At 35.1% G+C, this 27,999-nt stretch overlaps 1 protein-coding gene across 3 annotated transcripts; it reads right to left on the reverse strand.

The window, feature by feature from the left end:
• Positions 1–1,087: 1,087 nt before the first annotated feature.
• On the reverse strand, positions 1,088–27,362 carry LOC139699995 (sec1 family domain-containing protein 2-like). 3 transcript variants are annotated; one of them, XM_071598435.1, is made up of 11 exons: positions 26,946–27,362; positions 23,598–23,861; positions 23,268–23,429; positions 18,766–18,936; positions 17,249–17,457; positions 15,726–16,014; positions 12,699–12,851; positions 9,919–10,105; positions 7,186–7,264; positions 3,797–3,970; positions 1,088–1,594 (listed from the first exon to the last, which is right to left on the reverse strand). In XM_071598435.1, exons 1-11 carry the CDS (start codon positions 27,120–27,122, stop codon positions 1,363–1,365), a joined length of 2,097 nt encoding a protein of 698 aa, XP_071454536.1. In that variant the 5' UTR covers positions 27,123–27,362; the 3' UTR covers positions 1,088–1,362. The 3 variants fall into 3 exon arrangements, with proteins under 3 accessions (XP_071454536.1, XP_071454528.1, XP_071454521.1); XM_071598427.1 differs by having other exon boundaries at positions 18,766–18,939; XM_071598420.1 differs by having other exon boundaries at positions 18,766–18,951.
• Positions 27,363–27,999: the final 637 nt, after the last annotated feature.

Raw genomic sequence — 27,999 nt, forward strand, 5'->3', positions numbered from 1 at the left:
AGTGCTTGGTTTGCTAGCTGTTCAAAGTTATCAGACAACAGTTAGTGCTAATGCCCATTCACTAATATGCCATGTTTACTTCCTGCTCACATGCTTTACTATGGATATATTAACATATCAACTTTGCACTGTAGTCATTTATGTATATCTCCCTAGGTTTATGAAATGAATAGGTGCGAGACATTGCACGATTTTACGGCAAAAGAAAAGTAAAGTGATCAGTAATGCTACAGATACAAGTCTTGGCTGCCTTATGAAAATTCAATGCACCAGAATCTTAATGAAGAAACTGGATGAAAAATAGGGTAGAATTTGTCTCCACTAATCAGGGTATAAAAGGATAAAGGGAAAATGTCAGTTATTCCATCATTGACCTAAAATAGCCATGTACATTAGTAATAGACAAAAATTTGGTAATACAGAGTCAATTAAAATAGTTGAGTTGAAATTGGCTGGACTGGAACATTGATTCCACTCATCATTGATCATTTTTTATGCCAATACATAAGATATTTGCGAGAACATTTGAATATTTGCTGCCTCAGATGTTAAAATGATTGCTATTAATTCCATAAGAAGTTATACTTCTACCAAATTACAAGTATTTCAGATTTTTCCCTTCATTTCATGGCTTAAAAGTGGGGTGCATATCTTACATGGATGTGCATGGCACATAAATAGATGTATATGGTAAATAATTGGATCATTTATCCTTGCATTTTTGTTTATAAGGCTTACTCATTGAAAAACTCATTTCCCCACTTCTGTACAACAGTTCAGAGGCAGAAGTGATTGAAACAACTGTGCACACTGGCTAGAAGGCCAATGTTTCCAATTGTTTTTAGTTTTTTCCATAGTGCTGCTTTTAAAAACCAGAGAGGGTTTGGACTATCTATATCTGATTATAAATCAGAAGGATAATTGCCTCCGGTCAAAAAATAAAATGTAATAATATTGAGGTGAATCACTTCTTCATTTTAATAACTGTTAAACAGGGCTAACTAAACCTGGGTAAAACTGTTAAATCAATAAGAGAAACCCTTAATTAATAAATATTTCATTTAGAATAAATCCAGAAGTTCTTCTCATTAACATGAATATTACATATGTACTGGCTGTCATAAAATCTTTCATAAAAGCAAAACAATTTCAATTTCATGAAAATAAATAAAAACAATTAATTTACAAATGTATCATAAAATGTGCATTTTTAAATCTTGGAAAACTGTACATGAGGATAAGTATTTTTTTACATTCCATTATGTTTTTAAATTCATACTGCCACCTACTTAATTCCCTAAAAACATTTTATAGATTAATTTGTGTTTCATACCACAAAAATATAAATTTCTTGTAAACATTTCATTGCCAGTTTGCTGCTAGCAATGACTTGACAACGTCATCAGGAGAAAGAATTTGTGTTCCCCCAACAATCACAGTCTTGGGTGCTGCAGCCAAAGCAGTCTTGTCTTTAACAGACCACAAAGTCTCTCTTATCAATCTCACCTCCTCACCAGTAATGCCGCCAATTACAAACACTATCACCAATTTTGCTTCCCCAGGTGGATTTGGCCATGCAGCACTCATTAAATGTCTGAAAAACCAATATGTTTATACATTACATTAAAATTTACTATTCTCATTAAGAAAATGTCAAATAAATTATCATTAGTTTATCATAACAGTTATTAATGAACACTTATGTCATATATTTCATAATAATGAATGCATATTAGTCATTTTATTTATAAAAACCATTTGCATATGCACAATAACATGAGGAAAGGGTATGTGGCAAGGGATTTTATCATCAGGGTCATCAAAATGGAGAGGAAGGCAAACACAAAGGGAAGATTAGTATTAATTTTATACTGCTTCTCTCTCTTGGTCTTATGACCATTGATTGTGAATGGAAACATGGATCGTCAGACATATCTGCTCTAATTTCATCACAAATGTGCAACCTGACAATATATCGTGTGACTTGCATTATTTCCCATACATATTAATGAAATATCTGATGTTTTTGCAGTAAATTAAATCTAGCACTCGTGTCTTCAAATCTCCATGAGCTTCCATTCCTAGCAATACAGTGATAATGTTTTACACGTTGTGTCACAGCATGGCAGCTTATAAAAAACCAGGCAGATTTCTTAGGTACCATTTTATTTCGAGCAGTTCAAACATACCAAAATCTAGAAATTCTTGAATTCCATCCACATAACTACTCAATAGTGACCATCATATTTATCTTGGGAATGATAATTGAGGTGGTTTCCCGTGGATAGTTGCTAAGTACTTGGAGATGAAGAGGGACCTGATATAGAGTAGGATGCTGGATTTTGTGTTTTGTTAGGAGTCACAAAATGTTTTATTAAATAGCTGTGTCCATCCAAAAACCTACCTTAACCGGTAGATTACCTAATAATAATAACTACTCAATCGTTACCAGATCAAAAAAAAAAGGCAGAGAGTGAAGGAAATTTTCCTTCACAGCCTGAATCAGATTCTGAAAACAAGGCCAATCATTATAAGTAAAGGATATTTGTTTTACATCAGTTGATCCTCTGTGGTAGAATTAAAGGAGTGAAGAAGTAATACAGAATAACCATTAAAAAGCGGCAGACATAAATGTTAAGGAAGGCAGTCTGATTGCACATCTGGATAAATGCAGAATTTGAATTAGTTAGTTTAGAATAATATATTGAAAATGGAATTTTGAATAATGATTGGAAAGTTTGAAAGAAATGATTGTTGAATGCAAAGAAAGTTATTACCAAATTCATTTATTTACAGAATTTATTGGGGTGACATTGAGACTTCATAGTCCCTTCTACCACCTAATCCTTATACATTTTATTGAAGAGAAGTACAAACATCCCTGCCCTAACTGGAAGAAAGCCCAACAAGCCAGGAATTAAACCCACGACCTAAGAGTTGGCAGGCTAGAACATTAACTGGGGCTAGCAATTGTGTCAACCAGCAACTGAAACTGTCTGGTCGGAAGAATTAAATATGATGCCTGATGAAATGGTAGAGTGAAAGTTTCTGAGCCTTAAAAAAAAGGCAGGGAGTGAGAGAAGGTAATTTTCCTTCACAGCCTGAATCAAGGCTTTTTTGGACATTGCCTACCCTGGAAGGGAGTGGAGTCAGAAATAAGCAAACGTACTGTACACCATTCCTGAGGCACTGTAAAACAAGATCTGAGGAAATATTTTGATAGAACGAGAGGAGTTCAGGAGTTTTTTCATTTTATAAGTTGGCAGATTAGCTTAAACACATAATGGATGTCTCACAGGAAATTTGCATTCTAATTCATAATGAATCATAGCTTACACATGGCAGATGTGCTTTAGTTTTGTAATTCATGCAAAATTTGTGTGAAAACATGAATTAAATATTTAAAACTATTTCTTGCATTAGTGCTCCTTTCCTTAGAGAAAAGGCTGAAAATACATTTTTATTCAATTTTAATACCTCCAGTCACATTTTGTGTTTTTGGATTTACCAGCCATTTGATTATCTAGCCAAGGAGTCCACCATTGAATTAATTCGGCAAATGAATATTTAAAAAAAATAATCAAAATTTCAATCATGGAATGGATTTTGTATTAATTGGAGCTATTTTTCAAATACATTTCCTCTCAGATTACCATTCTAATAATGTGCTTTACCACCATAGCAGCATTATACATTTCCTATTTATCATTCTAAGTAAATTTAATAGAATAATGTCGGCTTGTCAGCAAAATTCCATGGCTACAGATAGCAATCACAAAAGATAATGAATCCTCACCCAAAGCTGGAACGCAGGAGACCAGTAATGCCAGCAGAATGCCCAACTCCAGTAGTCATGCACACAAGATCAGGCACAGGAGTAAGTGAGGGATTCAGTACATCCACCATTAGCTGGGCCAGGAAAGGTCGAAGTGTCACTGTCCGCTGTGAGTACTCTTGACTGTACAGTGTCCTGAGAGGAAGTTCAAGGAATACATGAGTTTCACGCCAAGTTAATATTCAGATTCAGTTCAAAGATTGGATCATCTGCATCCTGCAGTTAGGATCAACAGTGAATAAAAAGGGAAGGTAAAGAGAGAGAGAGAGAGTTGGTAGTGCTGTTGGTAAAATTATCCCTATTATAATTCCTTAGGGCATTGCAATTAATGGTGCTACCACCTTCCAGTTCCTAGTGCCTTCCACTCTAGGTACATTTACTGACATACATAAAAGATGCACCACATTCCCAAAAATATCAGACTAAAGAGTAATTAGTAATTTGAAATTGAGGGCATTTTTCATCAATTATTCAAAAGGAATACTCGAAAATTAATGAATATTATGGCATGAATTTCCTTGACTTTCTTAATTCTATCCTTCAATAACTCCTTGGAAAATCCAGGAGATGGCACTTGATGTGTAGGAAAAGGTTTGCTTATTGTAAGCCTCATCTCTCACTAGACTGCTGTTTGAGTTTCAGATGTATCTATCACATGGTTTCATTTTCATATTCAATTAAAGCAACAAATCTTTGTTTATCATATTTCCCAGCCCATTAGAGACCCTTTATTCACTCCAAAATCACCCTGCGTCTTATATATGTAGCGCTTTTAGTTACATCTCACATGTGGTGCTGCTGACAAACTTATACACTCATAATTTATGGTGAGAGCAAACTTTGGAGAGACATAAGAATTTGGATTTAGATGACTCTGACATTTTGATGCAGAGGAAAAAGCCATGAGTTATAGAGCAAAGAGAAAATGATGATACAGTAAATGATTAGACTGATATAATTCCGCCCCCGGAGTTCAACGAAATCTCTGAAGGCTATGACAATTGGAGTGCTAATGCCTTTAGTTACGCAGAAATACTGGGTCTCAAGTATCCACCACCATCACTGACTGCAGGTCCCATAGCTTCTTCACTTTATTTTCACCCCGGTGCCATGGAATCTGTTTACATGAAACCAATAGGTATTATACACAGTTCCTAGCTGCAAATGAGACATTATCCTCACGCTTAACTGAGGCAGTGGAGAATTCATCTCATTATTCCAGCGGCAGAATCTCAATAGGATTCATTGCTATTATACAGAAAATTGCATTGTTTGTAGCGAAAAACATGGTCAGAAGTAAAAAATGTCCCATAAGTGCTTACAGGGTAAAAAAGGTGTGCACGGCATTTGTTTGGTTCACTTTATGGGCTAAATGAACAGCCCAACGATAATGAAAAAGCCCTAATATTACATACAGGTAAACTGTACGATCAGACTAAGTAAGACTATGCAGAGGCTGACAAAAAGTTACACCATTCGCTAGCTTTTCCTTATATACTCGTATTTATTCTTTTTTCCATATTTCTTTTTCGTCATTCCTTCAAAGCAACAATAGCAGTTTTTCCATAAAATGTTTAAAAACTATTTTACTATTGTTGAAAAGTAAAAATAATATGGGGAAAATATATTTTTCAAATTTATAACTTAGAAAAAAATACATAAATTTTTCAAAAGATACAAAACAATAGTATTATTATTAAGTGATTCATTTATACTCAATTAATTAAATTCAATTAAAAAACCCTTCTATCGATATCTAAAACAATAACTTCAGAATAATGTTTTTTCTAAGACGATACATTTGACTAAAAATACTTCCCACATTCCTCGCTAGTACCGCTCGCATAAGTTAGCAATATAAAGGTTTATTATCACTGAAAATTCCTAGGTTAATGACGCTCAAGAAAACAATTTCGCTTGCTCCTAACATAGATATACCACCCCTCACGCCGCGACAGAGTATGATGGGTGCATACAGTCAAGGATACAGGGCACGATTTACAATTCGTTTTTTGAATTTTCAAAGAGCATAAAATAGAGAGCCGCAAGTTGAAAATTTAGAGGAAGTGGTTTACATCGCCAACAGGATTTCCAGTTGAGTACCCATAATTGAGCAAGAAACGGTTACTTTCTTCCAGAGATGGCAAATTTTGTAGGCATCAAAATGCAGAATTCATATTGTGAATATTTGCACCAATGAGACATCCCATAACATATAGCATCGCTACAGGGGGTAACGAGATTTTTGAAATAGCATGAGTTAGAAGGCTCTCGTATTATGAGCTATCCACAAAATATTATGTCCACAGAAACACATTTTGCATTAACAAAATTAAAATTCCAAACATACTGGAGAGTGAAATAATGTAAAATCAAAGATTCATGAAGGAAAACGAGTTAGTCAGGAGGGAATTATGCCCCCAACTCACTCGGTTTGACAACAATTGGGATTTGCAGTATCAATTGAAATAGTTGAGACTGGATACGCACCAAAACTTTAGCACTTTCAAGAAAATTGTTTGTAACTACAGATTTTTTAAATTACGTCAACAAAAATTCATTTTAATTTCTTTCATTTGGGTAAATTTTGAAGCCTTTCTACTTATTCTCCCAATTCCAATGCTTAAAAGCAGGGTGTGCATCATGAGTGAGCATGATAAGTGAACACATGCAATAGGAGCATGGTGTAATTAATGCAGGCAGAGAATCCAATTTTATTCTGTTAACCATTTATCATATATTTCAAGAATAATGCCATTCAGATGCAGATTTCTAGTGTTTTTTACCCTAATGAATTTGGTCACCATAAAAAACCCATCACTGGTGCCATCTCACTCTACTTAATAGGGCAGATGACAAATCTATTCCACCATGCATGAACTGAGTGTTCTAAAATAATTTTCAATTGAGAATAAACTGAAAGAGAAGATGATTTCAAGAGTATTCCTTCACTTTACATGCCAGAGGTGCAAAGACATGAATAGATCCAAGTCATGTTACCATCAATTATTTAATGGTTCTTATCTCTCAACATTTAAATGAAAAAGGTACAGAGAATAATGTTGAGACCTCATCATTTTTAGGATTATGTTCTAGTCTGTGTGTAACCTAGTCAATGGATGCACCTCTCGTGAATTCCACTATATTTAATGATGGATAAGTTGCAGTACCAATCCTTTGAAACTCTAACATGCACATGCATGAAGAGCGAAAGATTTTCTGTGAATTTTTAGAACAAACATAAGTTTTACTCAGATATATCCAGGTTTGAAGGGTTATCCATGGGCTCAATGTTATCCTAAAAATAACAGGCCTTGCCGTTTTAATGAAGTAATAACCTGAGTGTTTACCTGTACTTCCTCAGGTTTTCCCTGGCTTTTGATACATATTCGAGAACTCTAAAAATGTGAGAAACATCCACTGAGGCATCTGAAACAAACAAAAATGGAAAATGTATCAGTAACCATGCCCTGAGTTGCCCAACCCTGGCCTAGAGCGATATATGAGGAATAGATTTGCTATTCAATATTATTTGTCAATGGAAAACATGGCAAGATTAAAAATAATATATAACTTCAAGGATTAACATAAAGGCATCATTTTGTGATGGAAATGGTGACTTATAAAGAGATCAGTTTGATAAATCAATACAGGAAAGAAATATTACAATAGATTGTCAGCTAGTGGAACAATTAAGAGGTAATGAGAAGTTGAAATGATTAAGAAGAAGGTAATATAAGTTACATTTGCAATAAGTTACATAAATGCAAGCATTGAAAATCCTATGGACCATGCTTATTCTTAATATCATAGGTAATAGAGAATAAATTGATCTCATGGTGGTAAAAAAGGTAACACATGAATCAGGGGAAGTTCCTAAAGTGAGGCCATAGCTTTCCCAACTTGGAGAGAGAAAAGGATACATTTGATCAATCATAAAATTCTGGTGAATAGTATTAATGGAATTCCTGAACCAACAAATTTGTAGAGCTGATACAAGAACCTTTACAATTCACCTAGGCGGAGAATCGACCAGTAATGGTAGACTAGAGAAAACAAGTTACTCATGCCACCTAAAAAATACAAAGATATAACATTTACACCAACGTGAGCTTATAATTGTTCAAACAATCAATTGTATATTAAATCCAACTAGATGTGATTGCGTGGGTTGCGGGGCACATGAAGAGGGTGAATAACAAATATTCATTTATAGGAGCACTCCATGGGTTTGACAATGGTGTTTGACTCAAGAGTACAACTTTAATTATTATTACAGCCAGTGGCTTTATCATGGGTTCTCATCTCAATATACTCACTCAATAATGCGAAGCATCTTATTTCACATGATACAATTAACTATGTTATAGCTGCACTCTTGCTTGAAAATTTCATGCCTCATAGGATATTCCCCATTGTGGTTTTCACTAAGTTTAGACTAGTAAACAATTTTGGAAATATATAGTGTATATATGTAAACAATTATGCCTCACATATTTTATGCTTTGGTAAAATGCAAAAAATTTTTATATTAATGCCATGCTGGGGATTTCACCTCACTAAGTCAATGGCTTATACCAGGGATGGTTGCATAACTTAACTGTTTTACTTGGACCAGATCGAAGTGGATTCAATCAATGGAGCTTAGTCCTTCACAGAGAATCAATAGCTGGTGTAGAACTTATTCCAAACCCTACAGATCTGAGTTCAGTCCTTGAAGTGGAATAAAGAACTCTCAGGGGATCAAAGCAAGGAGTTGCTCCAGAATGTTATGGGCAAGGGCCTGGCCACATTGGCACACTGGTTCCGGTTTAATCACCCAAGTTAGTCAATATTGGGCCTGGAAGCAGGGAGGATGGGTGACCTCCATACCTTTACCGTGGTAATCTTGTTCCCTTCTGAGTGTATCAGGCAAGTTAAATATGAGTTGGCACAATGGACTATGGGGTCGAAGTGTCAGGGGTCCTGGTCAAAGCCCCCCCTTTCCCACACCAACAATCAATCACTGCTTTTGAATGGTTTTGGTCCAAGATACAAACCAAATCCACAAGAGCCACTAGGACAGCTCCAAGGACTGGTTTTCCTTAGCTTAGTTTTTAAGAAGTCACAAAGTATGTTAAACACATTATCAACTTCAAATAGTTTTAGGATCAACCTCATTGGACATACTGAAGAGATTATTACAGCAACAGCCCTTACAATGGATATCTCAATTACTCTCTCACTGATGGAAAACTCAGCTATAACAACAATGGAGATCTTCATTGACTTGACAATTAAAGTCTGAGTTGTCTAAATGATTGATATGCTACTGACAACGATGGAACATCATGCTAACACAACAAAATAAGAGTTTTTTTGTAATAATTACACATCTTTTTAGAAATGCATTCTTTCAACAATGTGCTTCATAAATCTATTCCTACAAGGTGTGTCTGGAAAGTAATGCAATTACATATAACTTCAATCATATCAGTATTTGAGAATATGACAAAGCAGAGTCCCTGATGATAGACTTGCTGAATCATTTTGTAGTTGTTAGCAAGAATTTTATTGAGTTTCACACATCTTGAATATATTCCATTGTTCCAGGGTTAACTCCAACGCATATTGTGACACATGCACTACCAGGTTCATGGAGGCAGTGATCATGAGCTTGCATTGGACTGAACTAAGCAGCACTGAGAAGCCTCGAGTCCTCCCACCTACCCCAACCAGTAAAAGCATACTGGGACCAATATGAGTACAGGGAAAAAAATAATTTCATTACTTTACAGACACCTTGTATGATTGAAGATATTCATTCACTCTATCAATTTAACGATTTCAGTTTTCAGAAAAAAATGTTTGCTTCACTGAGTAAGATTGAATAATTAAAGTGTTCAGAGTTACAAATATTTTTCTGTTGCTAATTGTGCTCATATTTTATCATCATTATCTACTGCTGTACACCACTACTATCACATCATTCAGCTCTTAGTCTCTCTGTGATAAAATGAGCATGACTGGAATAAGTATTATAATGAAGTTTCTAATTCACCAAAAGTTTTCATCCACACACTGAAAACATCAATAGCACTAACCATTAACAGAAAATTCTCCACCGAGTTCTTCTTCATTAAAATCTTCTTCTAAGGCTGTTTGAACAGAATTCTTCAAGGAGCTATAATCCACAGTCGCCAGCGGTAGAGCAAACAAATGCACTAGGAGTGCCAAAAGTGCATTCATGGTAAAACCTCGGTCATGGCGACTGCATATCATCATCTCCACCTAAGGGGTGAAATGGTGTAATGGTCAAGGTGCCATGTCTTCCACTCGCAACACATTGACAGTACAGACCTGCATAAATTATTTAGGAAAAATGCAAAACTATTCACATATAATACAGCATATTGAAATGAAATAAGTAACTATTTAATTCCATACACACTTTACTTATAACACGACCTCGATTTCAATGTTGGATGTCATCATGAGCTGGTCCTCACAGAAGCCAACTCTGCACATATACCTTCAGGGCAGGGGAGGGGGGATGGTCCGAGTGGGAGGAAAAGGAGGTTGGAGGGGTAAAAAGGTTAAAATATAGATGGGAAGGAAAGGGAAGTATAGCTTCCGGTATCAATCGCTGGCTGTTAATGAGGAATTTGTTTGGGAGGGGGATAACCCCTTTCTGGGAGCACTGGATGTGAAAAGGGCATTAGCGGGGGATACAAAATTACAGTAGCAAGTTCATCCTTGTAACAGACACATTTTAAAATTTCTAATTGCTCCAATTCATTGAGTCTATGGCCTTTATTTTCAAAATGGAGAATTCCAGTCTCAAAGTCACTTTTGTGGTCACGTTCGATAAGGTGCTTCCCTTTCCCTCCATCTACATTTTGAAACTTTTCCCCCTCTACCCTCCCTTCCTCTCCCACTGTGACCACCTCCCCTCCCAAACTTTAAAGGTATGCATACAAAGTTGGCTTCTGTGAGGACCACCTGATGATGACATCCAACGTTGAAATCTAGGTTGTGTATTAAATAAAGTGTGTGTGAATGACAAAGTTACTTATTTTGTTTCAATATGTTGTGTAAATTCCATGATGTTACACCGGAGAAAATTTCCAAATAATAAAGCGGTTAAACCCTAGGGAGTTATTTACAGTATTTAATACCACCCACAAGTTTTGTAATAAGACTCCATATAAAAATCTACGGCCACCTGATTCGATTTTACAAGTGATTACAGTTCACTTCCATCAGGACTATTTATAATGTTGCCCCAGCTTCTTTAAACCCTCAGCATAGAAGTTTGCCACCTGCGGTTTTAACCGTTGGTGCAAGGTAGTCATCTCCATTTTTTTGATAGCAGTCCAAAAATGCTCATCCACTCAACATTCTTTGCTCTTTGTGTTGGTCAGTAACATTAAGTATTACTAACATGGCCATTATCTCATTGCCATTTCAACTTGAAGATGCCAGCTGTTATCTTGGCGAAACTGTTGTTGGAAGAAAGTAACATACGCAGTGAAAACCACAAACATGCAGCCTTCACAATTTGAAGTAATTTCTATTTCCAAAACTTTAATTAAAGGAATAGATGCAATAAACCCTCTCTCCTCAACTTCAAGAAAATACCAGCCATAATCATTGAGACATCAACAGAAGGCTCAATGTGAGCACCCCACAGTCACAATAAACATAAGTCAATCAACCAAAAAACCAGGTATAATAGAAACATATACAGTGGAACCTTACTTAATAATATCTGGCATCACAAATACCAGAAAAAGCCAAAGCACGTGTGCACTTAAAAAGCAAATTTTCATTGATACTAATACCATTTCCGTACAAGGCTGAGAACTTTTCATATTGCCCTAATAGAGGCTGCAGCTGGGTGAAGTTACAGTCAATTTTTTAACATTTTAAGTCTTGTAATATTTAGATTATATTTTCAGTTAATTTTATTATCCATTTATTCATGCATAATTTACTAAACATTCAGTAATTACGACCGGAGCTATACACAAATCTTCATCAAATCAAAAGCAGTTATTATTTTTTTGGGCTACCCTACCACAAAACTCATTGCAATGAATATTTTACTAATGCTCATACTAGATATCAACTAAATCATTAATTGTAATGACCTGAAACAAGTACATGTGCCCCAACAAATAAAAATTTCTAAAACTCGAAGCATCTTTCTATTCCCAAGAAATTCCAACTTACTGAAGGTTGGTGATTGTACAACAAAAGATTACTGAATGATACACGTTTTTCATTTTAAACATACAATACTCCATGCTTTCCCAGAGATTTTGTGATGCACCACGACTGGCAAAGTTTGGAAAATATTGATAGGGCATTCAAATTAGTAACTGCCTAGTCCAAATGGATTTCAATTTCTTCTACTTCTGCTCAAGTTATGAAACTCAAAACAAAATTTGCTTGGTATGAGGTAGAAAACTAGAACTATAAGCTATAACTGCAAAAAATTGATTTATCTTAAAGTGCTTAATACATTTTTTACACTTTCAAAATATTCTATCCACTCTAATTTCTAAAATTGTATTCGATTACATTTTTAATTTGAATTTGCTCACTTGATTACAAAATTTTTGCTATGGTGATTTAGAGTGATAGAGCCAAAACATCAAAACATTCTTCAAGAATCTTGAAAAAATAAACAAAGGCCAAACTGTAAAGTATGTGGAAATTTATAAGTAAATATAATTAGGGAAAATCTTGGGCAATTTCTAAAAGATTCATTTATATTAATTAAAATATACAAGAAACTAGTTTTTTTAGTTTAATAATTGGATAATTGAATAATTACAGAAAGAGCAACATTTACAATGTATTGAAAAGGTATACAAACCTGATTAAGGATTTCCTTTGTTTTTTCAACAGCAGATGGTGATTTTCCATCTTCTAATGATAGATTTTGTAGAAGAACCTTCTCTGCACCAGACATATAGTCAAACATCTGAGATATAGGATGTGCCAAGGCCTGGGACACACAAAGACTATGCTGAAAAAGTGAACCCAAACAAATTATAGATACTGACAACATGGACATTTACCAAAAGTGGCCCGTGAAATATTATGGCAAGGAAGCACAGCAATTACAAAAGACACTTTACCGATACAACACAATCATTGTTTTGAGGCAAAGCACATTATAATAATAAATTACAATGTGGAATTGCTGTTTCCTTACCCTTCAGCATCAGTATTTCAATCTGATGATTGGTTCACGGCAGCCCTCCATTCTTTGTTATTTAATGTTAGTTCCCTCACATCATTACTCTTCTATTTTACATTTACTAATTTTTTCTCCTACACCTATGGCACATTAATACAGTGAAACATGTCTCTGGCATGATTAATTCAGTTCTTAACATCCTCAGCAGCAATCACAAGGCTGTATATTTGAGTTTTACCACAGACAGAAATTTTGTATTGTCGTGTAACAATGTTGTGTACCATGCTATTACACACTCAAATCACTACCAGTGGCACTGTTGTCACATACATAATTTTTCAATTAGGTAGAGACAATGGCGATGAACTTGATAGGGTATGGATTACTTTTGAGAAATAAAAGGTGAAAAAGTGCATTGCAATATAACCATAATGTAATAGTGAAGATGAATGCAGAAAATAAGTTGGATGGAGAGGAAGACAACAGCTAATATTTCAAAAAGGGCGGGTGAAGAGAGGAAGTGGCTGTTGGGGAAATCTGAAAAGGGGAGAAAAAGTGGATGGAGGTAATATTAAGAAGTAGTAGTATTCAGAAGGCCATGATAGAATGGAGAGTGTCCTGTCGTCCAGGTGGAGAAAAGAAGAATTTTCAACAGAAAGAAGGCTGGCAGAAGTTATGTAGACGCGCAGAAAATAACTTGGGATAAAGGCAAAATAAGTTCTTGTACAACTAAGAAGTAAATATTCACCAGGAACTGTCTGAAACTTAACTTAAATACAAAGAACTGTGGGAGATGCTGTGACAATAACTTTTAATGGAATCAACAGCTAATATGCATTAAAATGCAGAAATTTCAAATTGCAAAAATGATTCCCCTTGACCAGGATCCTGGTCAATACAAATGATTTTTACACTTTGACATTTCTGGACTCTTCTGACATTTAGATTTGAAGTTTAATAGCTAGAACACCTTAAATGAATGTATCCCACAGTTGGGTCTTGGTTCCATGAACCTTCAGAAAACCCAATAAGAAAAAAGTAGATAAATATCAATTAATAATATAAAGTATTGGTCTATATTCATAACATTAACAAGTGATAAGGGGTGTTTTCTTGCTCCTTTAAAGCCCCCAAAAGTTTGGAGTGCAAGAGGATGCCTCAGCAGCTTAAGTGGCTAAAGCACTAGGCCGGACATCAAGGGATCTGGGTTTGAATCCCTGTCAAGGCGAACGATTTTTACCCTCTGAAATTGTTGCATTGTAGTGATAAGGAATTTCAATTATAATAGTTTTCACTTGCATCTCTTCCACCAGCAAAATTCTCCACATTCACTCAAATTTTGGACTTGTTTAAATAATATAAAGACTTTGGCAACAACCAAATCAAAGTTATAAACCTCAAGTTTGGTTATACAGGTGAATGCAGGGCTCACCTAGTACTAAGTCCAATACCATGAGTAATTCACACAATAACAGGACAGAGGGGACAGTTCCTTTCCCTGTGACCCATGTGGTTTCCCAGGAAAATCTGGTATCAAATAAGCACTCAGCTTCGGTTAAACTTAGGGTGCTCAGAGGTGCCATCCAGAATCATACCCAGGCCCTCTAGTAAAATGTCCAATGCTCTACCCACTGGACTACCATGTCCCCAAATTGGAAAGCATATGTAATATAAATTCCACACTTCCAATGTAAATTTTGCTCATACCTAACTGCCTAAATCTCATGTCTCCCAAGCACAACCTTTATACACAACTTTTTATCATTAGAGTAATACTGCAACAATCTCCTCTCTCACCAGCAAAAATAATTGCCTCGCTTTGGCTAAAAGAAGTATCTTTACCAATTGCCTCATTGTAATCTAAAGGTACTAATACATTCATAAACACAAGAATCAATTTTTCAATCTTAAGAATTTCCATTTAAATTTTGTTGATTTAACTAGGAGTTATAACAGTCATTACACTTATGAATTTATTATTTAGGGTATTATTACGTGAAAATCTGACTAGCAGAAACACCTTGATTCAATAGATTACAATAGGCAATTATGTAGGCTAGCAGAATTGAGCACATGATGCCATTACAAACTGAAAACTTAGATGAATTATTGTGTGATATCAATCAGTGACAAGATGCATGTATTTTTCATTTAACATAGGTTTCAGTGAGATACATATTGAAGTGTGGTATTTTAAAATACCAGGTATTTATTCCATGAATATCTGCTCTTATCTGAATATCATGAATCATCTTATTAGGTCAATAAGTAGGTGCTTCAATGAAAATAATTGGTTGATTCATTGTTTTAATTATTTTTTGATTGAGAATTACTTAATATTTTATCTATGACTTGGTTTAATGGAAAAATCCTGCTTTGCACACCACTAGTAGTTAGTGAACAGTGCATCTCCTGTTTTATTGGAATGCACACCACTAATGGTCTTCGCTTTGTTAGCGGTGAATGTCTTCTCTGTTTCACTAGAAAATAGAATTCAATTGCAATAAATTTAAACAAAAAACCTTTCATGTGTTATGATGTGGTAACCACTATCTAGCAGTTGTGATTCTATTAAAGAACTAATTGAGTAAATTAGAGCAAAGGCTATTTAAGAGACACTATCAAATGAACAAGCAATTTTACTTATAAATACTATTTAACAGTATAAGTATCTTTCCAAATGAATCAAGACATAATCACCTGTAGTAGTGTACCATAACTTTGCACTGCATTTGGATGACCAGCAAATTCTTCAATTAATGCTTCGATAACCTTTGGTGTGATCCTCTCTGCTTTTGGGGGAGTAGATCGGACTTTTGAACTAATGGCAGCTGACACTATTTGCCTGTGAAGACCTAAAATAATCTCTTTTTGTCGCCTACCACTAGCTAACAAATCCAGGAGTTCTCCCTGACCACCAGTCTTTTCTCCAGGAACAGAAACAGTTGCAAGGCACCCCAAAGGGTATCCCACAACATTCACACCAGACCTATAAAAAATAAGCCTCATTACACAACCTACCTACGACTAAGCTAATTACAGATTTCAAATTAAGGAAACAAACTATTGTAAAAGTAAAATAAAAATCAATGTCTATAATCAGCCAAGGAACATGCATGCAGCTTTTTGGCCTGCCACAACCAATCTAGAGAGGGTAATGAGCTGGCTGAATTAGTATGGTAAGTAGTTGTACACCTTCTAGCCTGCAGGTTATACACTCAAGATACATACTGCAGTGTATGCTACTGCTCTGTACCTGGGAAATCTGATGAAAAACTATGCCTGAGTGAGAGATTGAGGTCACAGGGCCACTAAAAATCACTGGAAAAAGTAAAATTTTCTGTGCCGCTGGAAGATTACTATACAACTACATACTCATATAATTTAATATTTTTGATAAATATTCATAGGTATCATTCATTTCCGCTTTGATCACCATGTAAAAGTAAGGGTTGTGTTTCCCGTGTTGAACATTGCCATGAAAATTAATACAAATATTGTTTTTTTTTATATTTTCTGTGATAGATAGATTTATTTGCCATAGAACAATACATAATTGTATGGGCTTTGTTAAGATTCAATTACATTTATAGGTGCATTAACATACATACAAATTCAAAGGACTAATAATGTACATGAAATATATGAGTATTAAAGATTTTAAAAACAGAATTCCCTACATTGGCTCTTTCTATGTACTCTCGGACGCTATGAAACACATTATTTAAAAAAGAAATTTTTCAACATTTTTTTGAATTTATTTTCTTGGGGAGTATTCATTTTTACTCTTCAGGAGGTCGATTAAACAGCAGCCTTCCTGAAACTTCTGCGGTTTTTTGTAGTACTGCTACTCTGCAATGGCCATTATGAAGATTATCCTTACACCTGGTGTCATACTTGTGAACATATTTCTGACCAGTGAAAGGGTTTTGGTGCAGGCATACAAAATCACATTATACATATAGATGCAGGGAATGGTCATGATTTTGTGACATTGAGGTACTCCCTGCAGGATTTGCTTGCATTTAGTTTAAATATAACCCTTAATGCCCGTGAAAACCAAGAAACCTAAAAAGTTACCAAAAATGTAAGCAGTAAAATTTTAATGTTACTTTTCAGTTTCAATGATGTTAACACCAAAATGAATCACACTGATATTACAGTCAATGAGTTAATGACTTCTCTTCATGCACTGCTTACTTCAAAAAGATGAGATATCTTACTTTTTTGGATGCCGTAGTGCAGTCATATCCACAGCAACATCAGTGGTGTGGCCCGGAAGATGTGGGAGGGCAGCCATTATGCGGTCCAAGAGAGCCGAAGAACCATGTGAACACGGTGTGGCAAGATCAAGTGTCCGATCAACCAAAATTAATGATGCATCCAATGAAACGTCCCCACTTTGAACAGTTAAATTAGACCAGGATTCAGCCTGAAGATTTGAAAAAGAAATTTTATTTATCCATTAAATTAAAATATATGCAATGCAAAATTTTTTTTGATAAAATACCCAATTAAAATTTATTTCCTCAGTTACCAAATAAATATTTCGGCTAATAACTACCAAACAAATGAAAAAATCCTGTTAAATGTACAATCTATCCATAGATTTGAGTCCACTTCAATGCTTGGGAGGGCTTGTTTCACACTGAACTAAAGAGGTGAAGGGGGGAGAGGGGATTTGGTAGAGAGGGAGAAGTAAAAGGGTTCAAGGCAAAGAATTTTAATGGAATGGCACATAATACCATGCACAAAAACATACATCACATTTAAATGCACAAAATTGACCTGTCACTCAAAGGCCTAAGTGCATTTTATGCCTAAATCGACAAAAAATGACAATTATCACACTTATTTGAAAATAAAAGAAGGCATTCAACCATGTATAACATACAACTAAGTAAACTAATCAAAAGCTCACTATTCACACTTTCAAGTGATCCCCTCTTCAATCTCTCCACTAAGAATACTACTACTACGGCTTTTAGAAAAATTTCCTAAAATGAAGTTTCTTTGTCTGCCGAATATACATTTTCCTATATCTTGGGGGCACAAAATTTCCCACGTATAACCTGTTTTGAACTAAGAAAGGTGGAGAATATTCACATGCAATGTTTCATAAGAAATGAGTCAATTATCATTGGTTGAATTAAAAAGGAATGGGATTTAATCAAATTTATTATGGTTACAAGTATTGTTATTTTCATTAAAAACGGTTAAATTTTCTGTAATATTTCCTGTACATCCAAATTTTTTAAATACGTAATAATGGTTCAACAAATATAATCTACAGGTATGGGCAAGAGAATGTATTTTTAAAAATCAATAATGGTTTAAGAGTTCAATTGATAACATCACCATCATAATGCCCCTGAAGTTATACTAATGAAAACATGGACATTATTATCACTTCCTTTAATTAAATACTGAATTACATTTCTTTTTCGACACAGATACATTGGTTTCTTTTTCTTCTCAGATTTGGACAGTTTAAAATGCTTAATTCTCTCTCTTTCCATTTCAATGATAATGCATCAGTTACCAATTATTCTGAGAGTTCTACAATATCAATATTGGATATAAAATACAGTAAGATGTGGAAAAAACCTCAACTATTGCAATATAAACATGGCACAACAATGAATGCTTTCCTTTATCACAAGCAACAAAGCACAAAACAACAATAAAAATACCTTATATACTATGCTATCTAGTTATGATATGTACGAACAGCACTTACCTTTCTTCTAGATATTTCTCCAGCAATTAAGTTGCTAAAGTGTCCAAGAGAATAAACTTCTGTCCTTCCACTTATTTTGTTGAGCAAACAATGGAGGGAATCAGCAAGGTGAACAAGGGAGAGGCGAATATCTTTTGTCAGTGATACATCATCCAAAATGGCATGAGGCTGCTTCTTATGTGGTTCCTAAAATATGAATCACCAATTCAATTCAAGAGCATACAGATATTATTCTGTTGATTAGCATGCATTATATTTTTTAGTCCCTTGACCTTTACACTCAGTTCTCCTTAAATATGTAAAACTCACTGCATTTGTATCAATGGATCCAGTAAAACTATAACACTTCTTACAATTCGGTCAAAACAATGACAGGCTCAAAAAAGAGATGTCCTTAAAGCCACTCCCATATTTTAGTGCACTCCAAGAGTACACTTTTCATTTGGACAGAAATTTACTCATCTAGCTGACACAGTTTGATTCCTTATGGCATCAGCTTCATATGCATAGTCATTCTCATAATAGAGAATGACAAAAAATTGGCACATGGCGAGATAATAAGAGCACCTAAGGAAGATGGAAATAAAACACTCAATAGAACATTATCATAAATTTTATTGAATGACAATAGTCATTTTTCATCTGCAAATGGAGCTAAATGAAATGATAAGCAAGTGTATAATTATACATGCAATGAGCATGTAGAATTTTTTAAATATGCCGTGATGATTGAATAAAAGCACTGGTAAAAATGTTTACATAATTAGTTAAATTTAAACCTTCATTATTCACTTGATCTAACAGTTACTTGAAGAAAATGATTAACAAGTACAAAACCATGCTAAGAACAAAAAATAACGACCAGAAGACAAAATGCCAATATAAATATATAACTAGCACAGTAAAATCAATGAGCAATGGAAGACTTAGGAACTTGGAATAATTAGCAGCGGCAGCAATGTACACATTGAGACAATTCCCCTCACCCAGTTTCCCCGAGCAGGGATGCCAATCTAGAGGCAATGGAAGCACCCATGGCAACTTGATCAGGGGGTTAAAAGACAGCTATCTAAGAGTTACTAATGAAAGAGAAGGAAATTTCTACCACAATTACTTCTATATCCCATGGGTTTGAGTTGATAATGTCAATTATTACATTTTGAGAAACTTTGCATGATTGGGCATATCCTATTATCATCAACTGTACTATATTTCATAATTGTAATGTTAATAACAACCATAGAAATAAGCAACACTGGCAAGCCCACAGTTGAGAATAGTGACCATGGTGGCTGGCATAAAGCTAATTTAAAGAAGGTGAAATGATACTCAAGTGTCAGCTTGGCAAAAATAAGGGGTGCATGTTTTTATGGAATATGATCTTTCAAGTTTATACTGCTACTAAAAAGAAACAAATATTATGGAAAAACAAAATAATCCCTCCACTATTTGGCTTGAATACTAAGTTTATGCACCAAAAAATAATTGAAATGATTACAGCTCTTTTATTTAAGTTGATGGAATTCAACCAACGATGATTATACAGAAATGAAACAGTGAAAGGGATAGTAGGCCAAAGGAAAATTTCTGAAAGAGGAGATGCATTCATAGCAAAAATCCTGAACCTTCAATTTAGTCATCATCACATCACAATATACCCCAACAAAGCACAGTTTTATAGAAATTCGAGACAAATATGAGAGAGAAAATTAAAGAAAACATTTGCAGCTTTAGAAAAAGTGAAGATTGTGGAGAAATGGATACAGATCAATGCTGTGTTTCCTACAAAAGGCCTGAAAAGATAGGGAAGAAGTAACAAATTAGGTGCAAAACATTACAAAAAAGAATGAGCTCTTGGAGAATAACTCACAGGGCATTCAAGGAGCGATAATGGCAGGTTTAGTGGAATTCACACAAATAAGAGGGTAAGATGGGAAAGTATCAATAAAATAGTCTGCTCAATGCTAATACACCATTGTTGCGCTAGCATAAAATGATGGTGGGCCAATATGTTCGCTTGATGTGTTGTATTGATCTATTAAACTTAATGAAACCTTTAAACTATAACTGCTATCTTTCATTTTATCTATCAACTATTTACGCAAAGGTTTTAAAGACAAATAATAATCACCATTACTTTTCCAAAAATTAAACATTCCTATACATTGGACTGGTAATTTTTAGGCATACTGCTAAAGTAGATTTCTACTAAATTTACGCGTAAAGAAAAGGGTTGATTCATATATTGAAAGTCTCATACATAGTACATACCCAGAAAAATTTCCAAGAGAGCACAAGGAAAGAAACGAAACATTGAAAAACACTGACAACAGCTTTATCTTCTGTGCTATTATTCTGAAGTCCCATTACAGTAATTTAGTTCATCAATTATTGAGCAATCATATAAAAGGTTATTGGCATGAAAGGATAGAGACATATCAAAATCTTATTAGATTCAACTTTTAATGCATAGCAAACAGCATGCATAGGTACCTGTATTTTCACATACAAATTCATTAGACCAAACACATGTTTTTCAACGCATGTGAATATTTGTTAAAAAATTCCATGCATTAATTTTTACTTGTAGTGTACTTTATTGCACTAATACACCGTCCATAGCATCACTGGCTTTGTTCCACAACTACCACTTGTTGGCTCCTTTCCCATTTTTCTCTCAGGCCGCATTCTGTTCTTGTCACTTATCTGACTTCATCAGATAACAAAAGACCTAGATCAGCGTATTTGCTTGTTCAATAGTATATGTCTGAAGGCTTTATGAATGTGGTCACAAGCATCGGGGACACCTCATGAACAACTTTGGAAAAACAAGTTTGATATGGTGGCATATCAAACTTTTTTGTTTTTGTGAATGACTGTGTGAAGGTTTACTGAAGTCAATCCCTAGAATTGGGAACGTTTCCTTGTGAGCCAGCAAAACCAAAAACGTAATGCAAAGTAAAGCCAATAACTAGAGCTTAGTTGAAATGTTCTGCTTTATTTTCCTTTCCATCAAGCCAAGGTTTAAATATGAAGTAATTTTTATGGAATTTAGTTAAACTTAGCTAAACTAAAAGTTGATTTTTTATTTGATACTTGTCTAATGTTTATTTTAAAATTTAATTATTTTAAGAATCCTAAGAAAAACAACAGCAGATGCTGCAATTATAACTTTTAACAGATTAATCCACCCAATACACATTGTGCAACAATTTCAGAGCGTAAAAATCATTGGCCTTCACCAAGATTTCAAAGTGTAGGAGGACGCCTTGGTAGATTAACTGGCTAAAGCACTTGGTAGGACATCGAGGGATACCGGTGAATGATTTCTACCCTTTGAAATTGTTGCATTATAATTTTTAAAAGTTAACAAACTACTCAATGTTAATATGCAAGTTTAAAAAATTATATCACTCCTTAACTTAAGCACTATCATAATTATAGTTTGACTATGAGTCTAAAGGTATGCTAAATAGCATCTTACATGGATTTTACTGCAATTGATTTTCTGGAGGTTAACCCAAGGAAACATTAAAACTAATAAGAAATAAATCTTAAGGTAATATTTTATACCAATGCATAATTCTATCACCTTATTTTTCCTGTGTATCATATCTTTGATCATGTATTGTGCAGGAGTAGAATTGTGGATATATATTGACATTATGGGGGTAGGGAAATACCAGATTTATATCCAGTACATTTATCTAAATGTATTGGCATAGCCTGTGGCATTTTCCAATAACTGAGTTTCATGTATTTTTTAATTGCAAAATTTAAATATTCAGCACTAAATAAAGCTACAAAATTATTTTAAAGGCTAAGCTAAACAAATTACACAATCCAATCTGGTATATAAACATTTATTTCCTTACTAGCTCTAGCATTCCATAAAACTGTTGTAGCGCTACTTCCCCGACCTGTATGAATCAACATGGTTCTTGATCTACATAGGATTGTTTCTTAAGTCAGATGATGACCTGTGACATCAATTTTTTATTTCCATGATTGCTGTTTATGGAGTAGCGCAATACTTAATACAAATAGTTTCTAGCTAAGTCCAGGCTCTTCTTACTCTACAGGTATATCACCAGAAATATACATGAGTAGGTTTCATTTTTTAGCCCTTCGGCTACTCTGGAAAGGACTACATAAAGTTTACACAGTAAAAAATTGTGTATTTTAGATGTAATTAAATTATGTTCATGATTTTTAAAGAGTGGCATTTATAAAATGCCTTAACTGCCTCTGCCTATTTCTGTATTTCATCTAAAGCATATATGATCTTAATGTATGTAACACCTCTAATTTTTAAGGGAAAATTAATGAAAAACTACAACAAATGAAATTAAAATACAATGACATTTCTCAATATTGGTTGCAGGCATTCAGGTATGAAAATTCCCGAATGATTCATTTTGTATGAAATTAACATTTCTACCACATTGAATAAGAATACATTATATATCAAAAACTAGAACCAAATTGCTTTGAATACTCACTTTCTTCCCTGGGTGAGGCTTGCCAGATTTATATGATTTAGAACTCTCAAACTGGAAAGTTGGAAACAAACCCACAAATGGAGGTGTCAAAAGTATATGATTCTTCTCTCCTCCAAAATTTATGGCAAACAATGGCAAAAATATAACCTTGGCCTCCACCACCTGAATGATGCAAAATATAATTGTTTATTTCTTTTAAACTGCAATAAAAGAACAAATGCACAAATCGTCATCTGTGAGGAATTACAAATTCCACAACTGGATATGATAATCTGGAATAATGTGGCCAACAGACAATCATAATGTTAGAAGTAGGGTAAGCTCTTTTACCTTTTCCGGGTCTCTATTCTCTGCCATCATCAAATCTCTCATTTCCGCTTCTATAGTATAAAACGGGTCCTGCGGCAGGGGTGCTGAATTACCTTCATCTAAGAGTGAATAAGCCATTGCATGAACTTTTTTTCCTCCTCCAGTTACAGCAACACATGACGAAAAATTGCTTGCTTTTATCACAGCATCCATTGTGGTCCGGGCTCTACCCACAAGAGGCGAGCAAGTGAGGAAGACAGCTTTTGTTTGATTGGGCAATCCAGACTTTAAAAGAAGTTTCACATGAGACACTCAAAAAAAATTAATAGCATTTGAAATCCTACATACACCACATCACACTTTTCACATTCATCAGCTATGAAGCGAAGTAGAATTCAGCGAGAACATTGCATAATTATGTGTTTCTTGGTAGTAGTAGTAGTATTTAGGGGAGGCGACCGACTGCTGAGGTCATTTGCACCATAGGGGATGGACAGGAAAGGATGAAGGGTGGAGAGAAAACTGGCGTCGGCAGTAGCCTACTCTTTACGAAAGGCGGCAAGGGGTCCGCAGCTTAACATCCCATCCGACGGATGGCATACTCACTCAAAGTGCCCTCCACAAAGCACCTCAAGAAGGGATCGAGATACCTCTGAAAAATATTCAACACTGCCGGGATTTGAACCCAGGCCCTCAGGGTGGGAAGCCAGTATGTTAGCCCCTGCACCATCTCGATCCCCCTTATGTGTTTCTTGAAATAATGTTTTAGCATAAGTTCATAAAAATGTAAATATCACGACTTAAATAACAGGAAACACTTTGAGTGACATAATTTTAAAAAATGATTTAAAAGAGCAGTTGGTCAACCATTTCGAGGCAAATATTGTTGAGAGGGCAAGTAATGGCAGTTATTGGTTGACAAGTGTAGTTTTGATAAGGCAAATCAAGGATGAACATGTCTATTTTTGTGAACACTTGATTACAATGAAAAACCCTCCATAAATTGATCAAGATCCTTTGAGGTTTACTATACTAATGATCTAGCAACAGTTCATCCTTTCACAGTCCATTCTAATAACTTAGGGGATACCTTGTACAAAAGTTCTGTTTTCATTTATGAGTGCTTAACACACAATATTATAACTGTTTACTGATACAAGAGAAAACTGACTTTGTTCCTGATGAGTGAAGTTTTATTGACTGTAGGAAAGATTTATTTTCAGGTATATCTTCAGGGCAGTATAAAAAAAAGAACTTTGTTAATCTGTGTTAGCACAGAAATGACTTTGGAGTAGATGTAGAGTGGGGCAAGCACATTATGAATTATACCACAACTCATGAAAAATTAGGGCATGATGGTTTGGGAAGGGCTATCAAACACCTTCCGGTTTAGGTGAGTCTTTACAGAATAGAATATTATACCTGTACAGGTTTTTAAGTGAAATAGGATGATCATCAGAGAAATTTAGTTTTATTATTGCACAATTCAAGAACATCCTCAGGGAGAGATCTTTTCAATCAGTCTTTCCAGGAAGAATGACCATTATGAGAAGTTCCATGCGGTAAAACTGAAGCAGCCACTAAGTTCAATTCAATCACTTAAAGAGTGTAACTCTTTAAGTGATTGGAAGTTCAACCTATGTGATGGGCAAAACTATATAATAATAATTTATTCACCTAGTTGTTCTACAGACCTAGCACCTGCCAATATAGAAAATTGCAGAGAAATATAAAATGTAAAAGACCAACCAAAAACTACTGCTAGAAGGTGGTGTATCTATGCATTGACAGAGAATTTTTAAATTACTCTGGTATTTTCTGGAAGTAATACCTAATTTTCTTGGATTATTTACATGAATTATGTTAACATCATATCATAATACCAACAAAAGCTCCCTGTAGGAGCCACACTTGATGGTAAGGTCAAAGGTGAGGAGTAAAGCTAACAGTAACCCAGAATGCATGGTCTGCCTCATAATGAGCAGCCATAAAACGAAGTCTGATCAGAATGGACAGTTTAATTAAGCAGGGGATCTTTCTGCCCGGGCTGAAAGCAACAGGAAAATACCACACTGGGAAAATTTGAACAAGGAAAAAGGAAGGACAAAGGACAAGGACAATTTGACTTTTTTAAAGAAAAATATCTGGTAGTGAGTAACACCTTGTTTGAGACCCATTAAAGGAGGAGATATCCATGGGTATCACAAATAAAGGAATTGAGGCACCAAATTGATTTTATTCTAATACAACACAGGTACAGAAATAGTATGAAAATAGTAAAAAGTCGTCCAGAAGTAAATATCAATTCTGACCATAATTAGCAATAACAGAGTTAAGCATAAGGTAGAAAAGGACATGAAAAGGAAGTAAACAAGAGAAATTGGCATGAAATTAGTGGAAATAGGAAGTAAAAAGAATAAAGGTCTTTAAAATATGGATTTAAAGGAAGGCTATGGTCGGTATTAGATCTGAAGATAGAGGTGCTATGAAGAATGCGGGAAGAGGGGCAATTGGCAGAGAAAATCAAGAAAAGAACGATGAAGTGGTTAGTACATTTTATGAGGAATTAGAAGACTTTCTGAAGACTGTTAGAGGGAATGGTACATAAGAAGAGAGGGCGAGGGATACAGAGATATACGATGTTGGACATGGTTACGATTGGAAGAAAGTATGAAGAAACCAAGAAACTGGCTCAGGACAGACAGACATGGGGGTCAACCATAAATGCATCTGCCACGCGGCTAAACAGCCCAAGATAAGACTAACCTCAAACATCAATGTCGGTATGTGATATTTTTTTACATATTTATCGATTATTTGGCAAATAATCATTACAGGGAATTATTTTCGGAGCATTCCATGAAAAATGAACTGTTACTTAGCCACAATAGTTTTCCCTAGTATTACTACCGACTATGGTTTCGACACATGACAGTTCCATAGTCGACAAACTATATATATTTCTCCGTATCGGGCCCCACAGAGCTGGTGTTGAATAACAAGATGTTTTGCCAAGTATGGGATCCAAAAATGCTTCACTAGGCGATAAAAAAGTAACTTCAATGTAATAATGCCTGACTGGATCATGGCTCCAGCTTTGTTGCTGATCAGACATCGCTCGTGCGGCCGCCGATTAAAACTTTGTTCACTAAAATGCGTGGTGAAAAACATACCGAAGCTAAACAATCAAACTAGTGTTCACTTAAAGAAACTTCAGGGGCGTCAAGTACCGGTCTTACCTATCTCTCAGATAATCAAATATTCTATGTAGTAACTCTTGCCACACATTACAGCAATTACCGCAACTTAGTAACATACAGCCGCTCAGTACACGATCACAAAGTAATTTAATAGGACGATTGAAATTACCTCCAAAGGAGAAAATTCTTTTACGGCAACAGCTCCTGCATTGATGAGCTTCATCACTCCACCGTTCCAATGTAAACATTCTGCAGCATTGTCGTCTATGAATACAGCTGAATTTTTCACTTGTGGCAGAATAACGTCCCACAAATCATCATTTAACTTTTGCACATCCACTGACATTTTAAAATGATAGAGCAAAGGGAACTTAATGGCACTAATTATTAAGCCTCGACGGCAGACTTTCAATTGCCATTGAAGAAAACCACTTACTCTAGTAGATGACTGGCATTTTTTATCATAAAATCTCTAAACTAGCAACATGACAGTCGGTGTCACAAAAAACTTGGTGCAACCAGCTGGCTACAGCAGCCTATTCCGCTAGTTCCGTTCCCGGCTACCGGAAGTTTATTTCCGTATATCAAGCCGCCAATAGCTATGGGGTACGGATTTCTGTATTCTCCAATCAGATCACCACAATCTTCGGAACCGTACTCGTTATAAAATGCATACATAGGGCACAAAATCAGAGCGCGAAATTGAATGTTCTAGTTAATGACTCGTTTATGGCGAAAGTATGCCGATTATCTAGTTAAATCCCAATATAGTTTTGTCTGCAGAACACACATGTTAGTAGACGTGGTCTTTGCGTGTTTTATCTTCCTTTTAACTAGATTAATTCTATTAATATCCTGGCTCCTTTAAATGTTAATATAACACATTTTTTCACCGTAGACATCCATGAAATAGCTTTGGATATCACTTTTCAAAGGCTTTTTAATTCTAATGATTAACAAATCTGAATCTCCTGTAGCGCAGAGCCAACACCTTATATCTAACTTTCGCAGTTATGGAGCTGCACACATTTTCTGAGACATCCAAAAATCCAGATCATTGCAGAACTGGGGTGTTTTCTTTACAACATAGAGAATGCTGCGGCAAAGGCGAACACCTCGACATTATTGAGAGAAAAATAAAGTACCCAACGACTCGAGGAAACGGATCTCAGGACATTGCCTTCCCATGATTCCTGCAAACCTTTTTTATTAGATATGGAATC

This window comes from Hetaerina americana, unplaced genomic scaffold (assembly GCF_022747635.1).
Source record: "Hetaerina americana unplaced genomic scaffold, ioHetAmer1.1.p SCAF_1, whole genome shotgun sequence".
Taxonomy (NCBI): Eukaryota; Metazoa; Arthropoda; class Insecta; order Odonata; family Calopterygidae; genus Hetaerina; species Hetaerina americana.

Bases quoted from the DNA above. Each gene is read 5' to 3' on its own strand.
- LOC139699995 (XM_071598420.1), bottom strand. From the start codon at position 27,122: ATGTCAGTGGATGTGCAAAAGTTAAATGATGATTTGTGGGACGTTATT. The intron at 18,952-23,267 runs GTGAGTATTCAA...TTCATATTTTAG, and splicing joins AGCCTCACCCAGGGAAGAAA to GAACCACATAAGAAGCAGCC. The intron at 3,971-7,185 runs GTAAACACTCAG...ACTTCCTCTCAG, and splicing joins GAAAACCTGAGGAAGTACAG to GACACTGTACAGTCAAGAGT.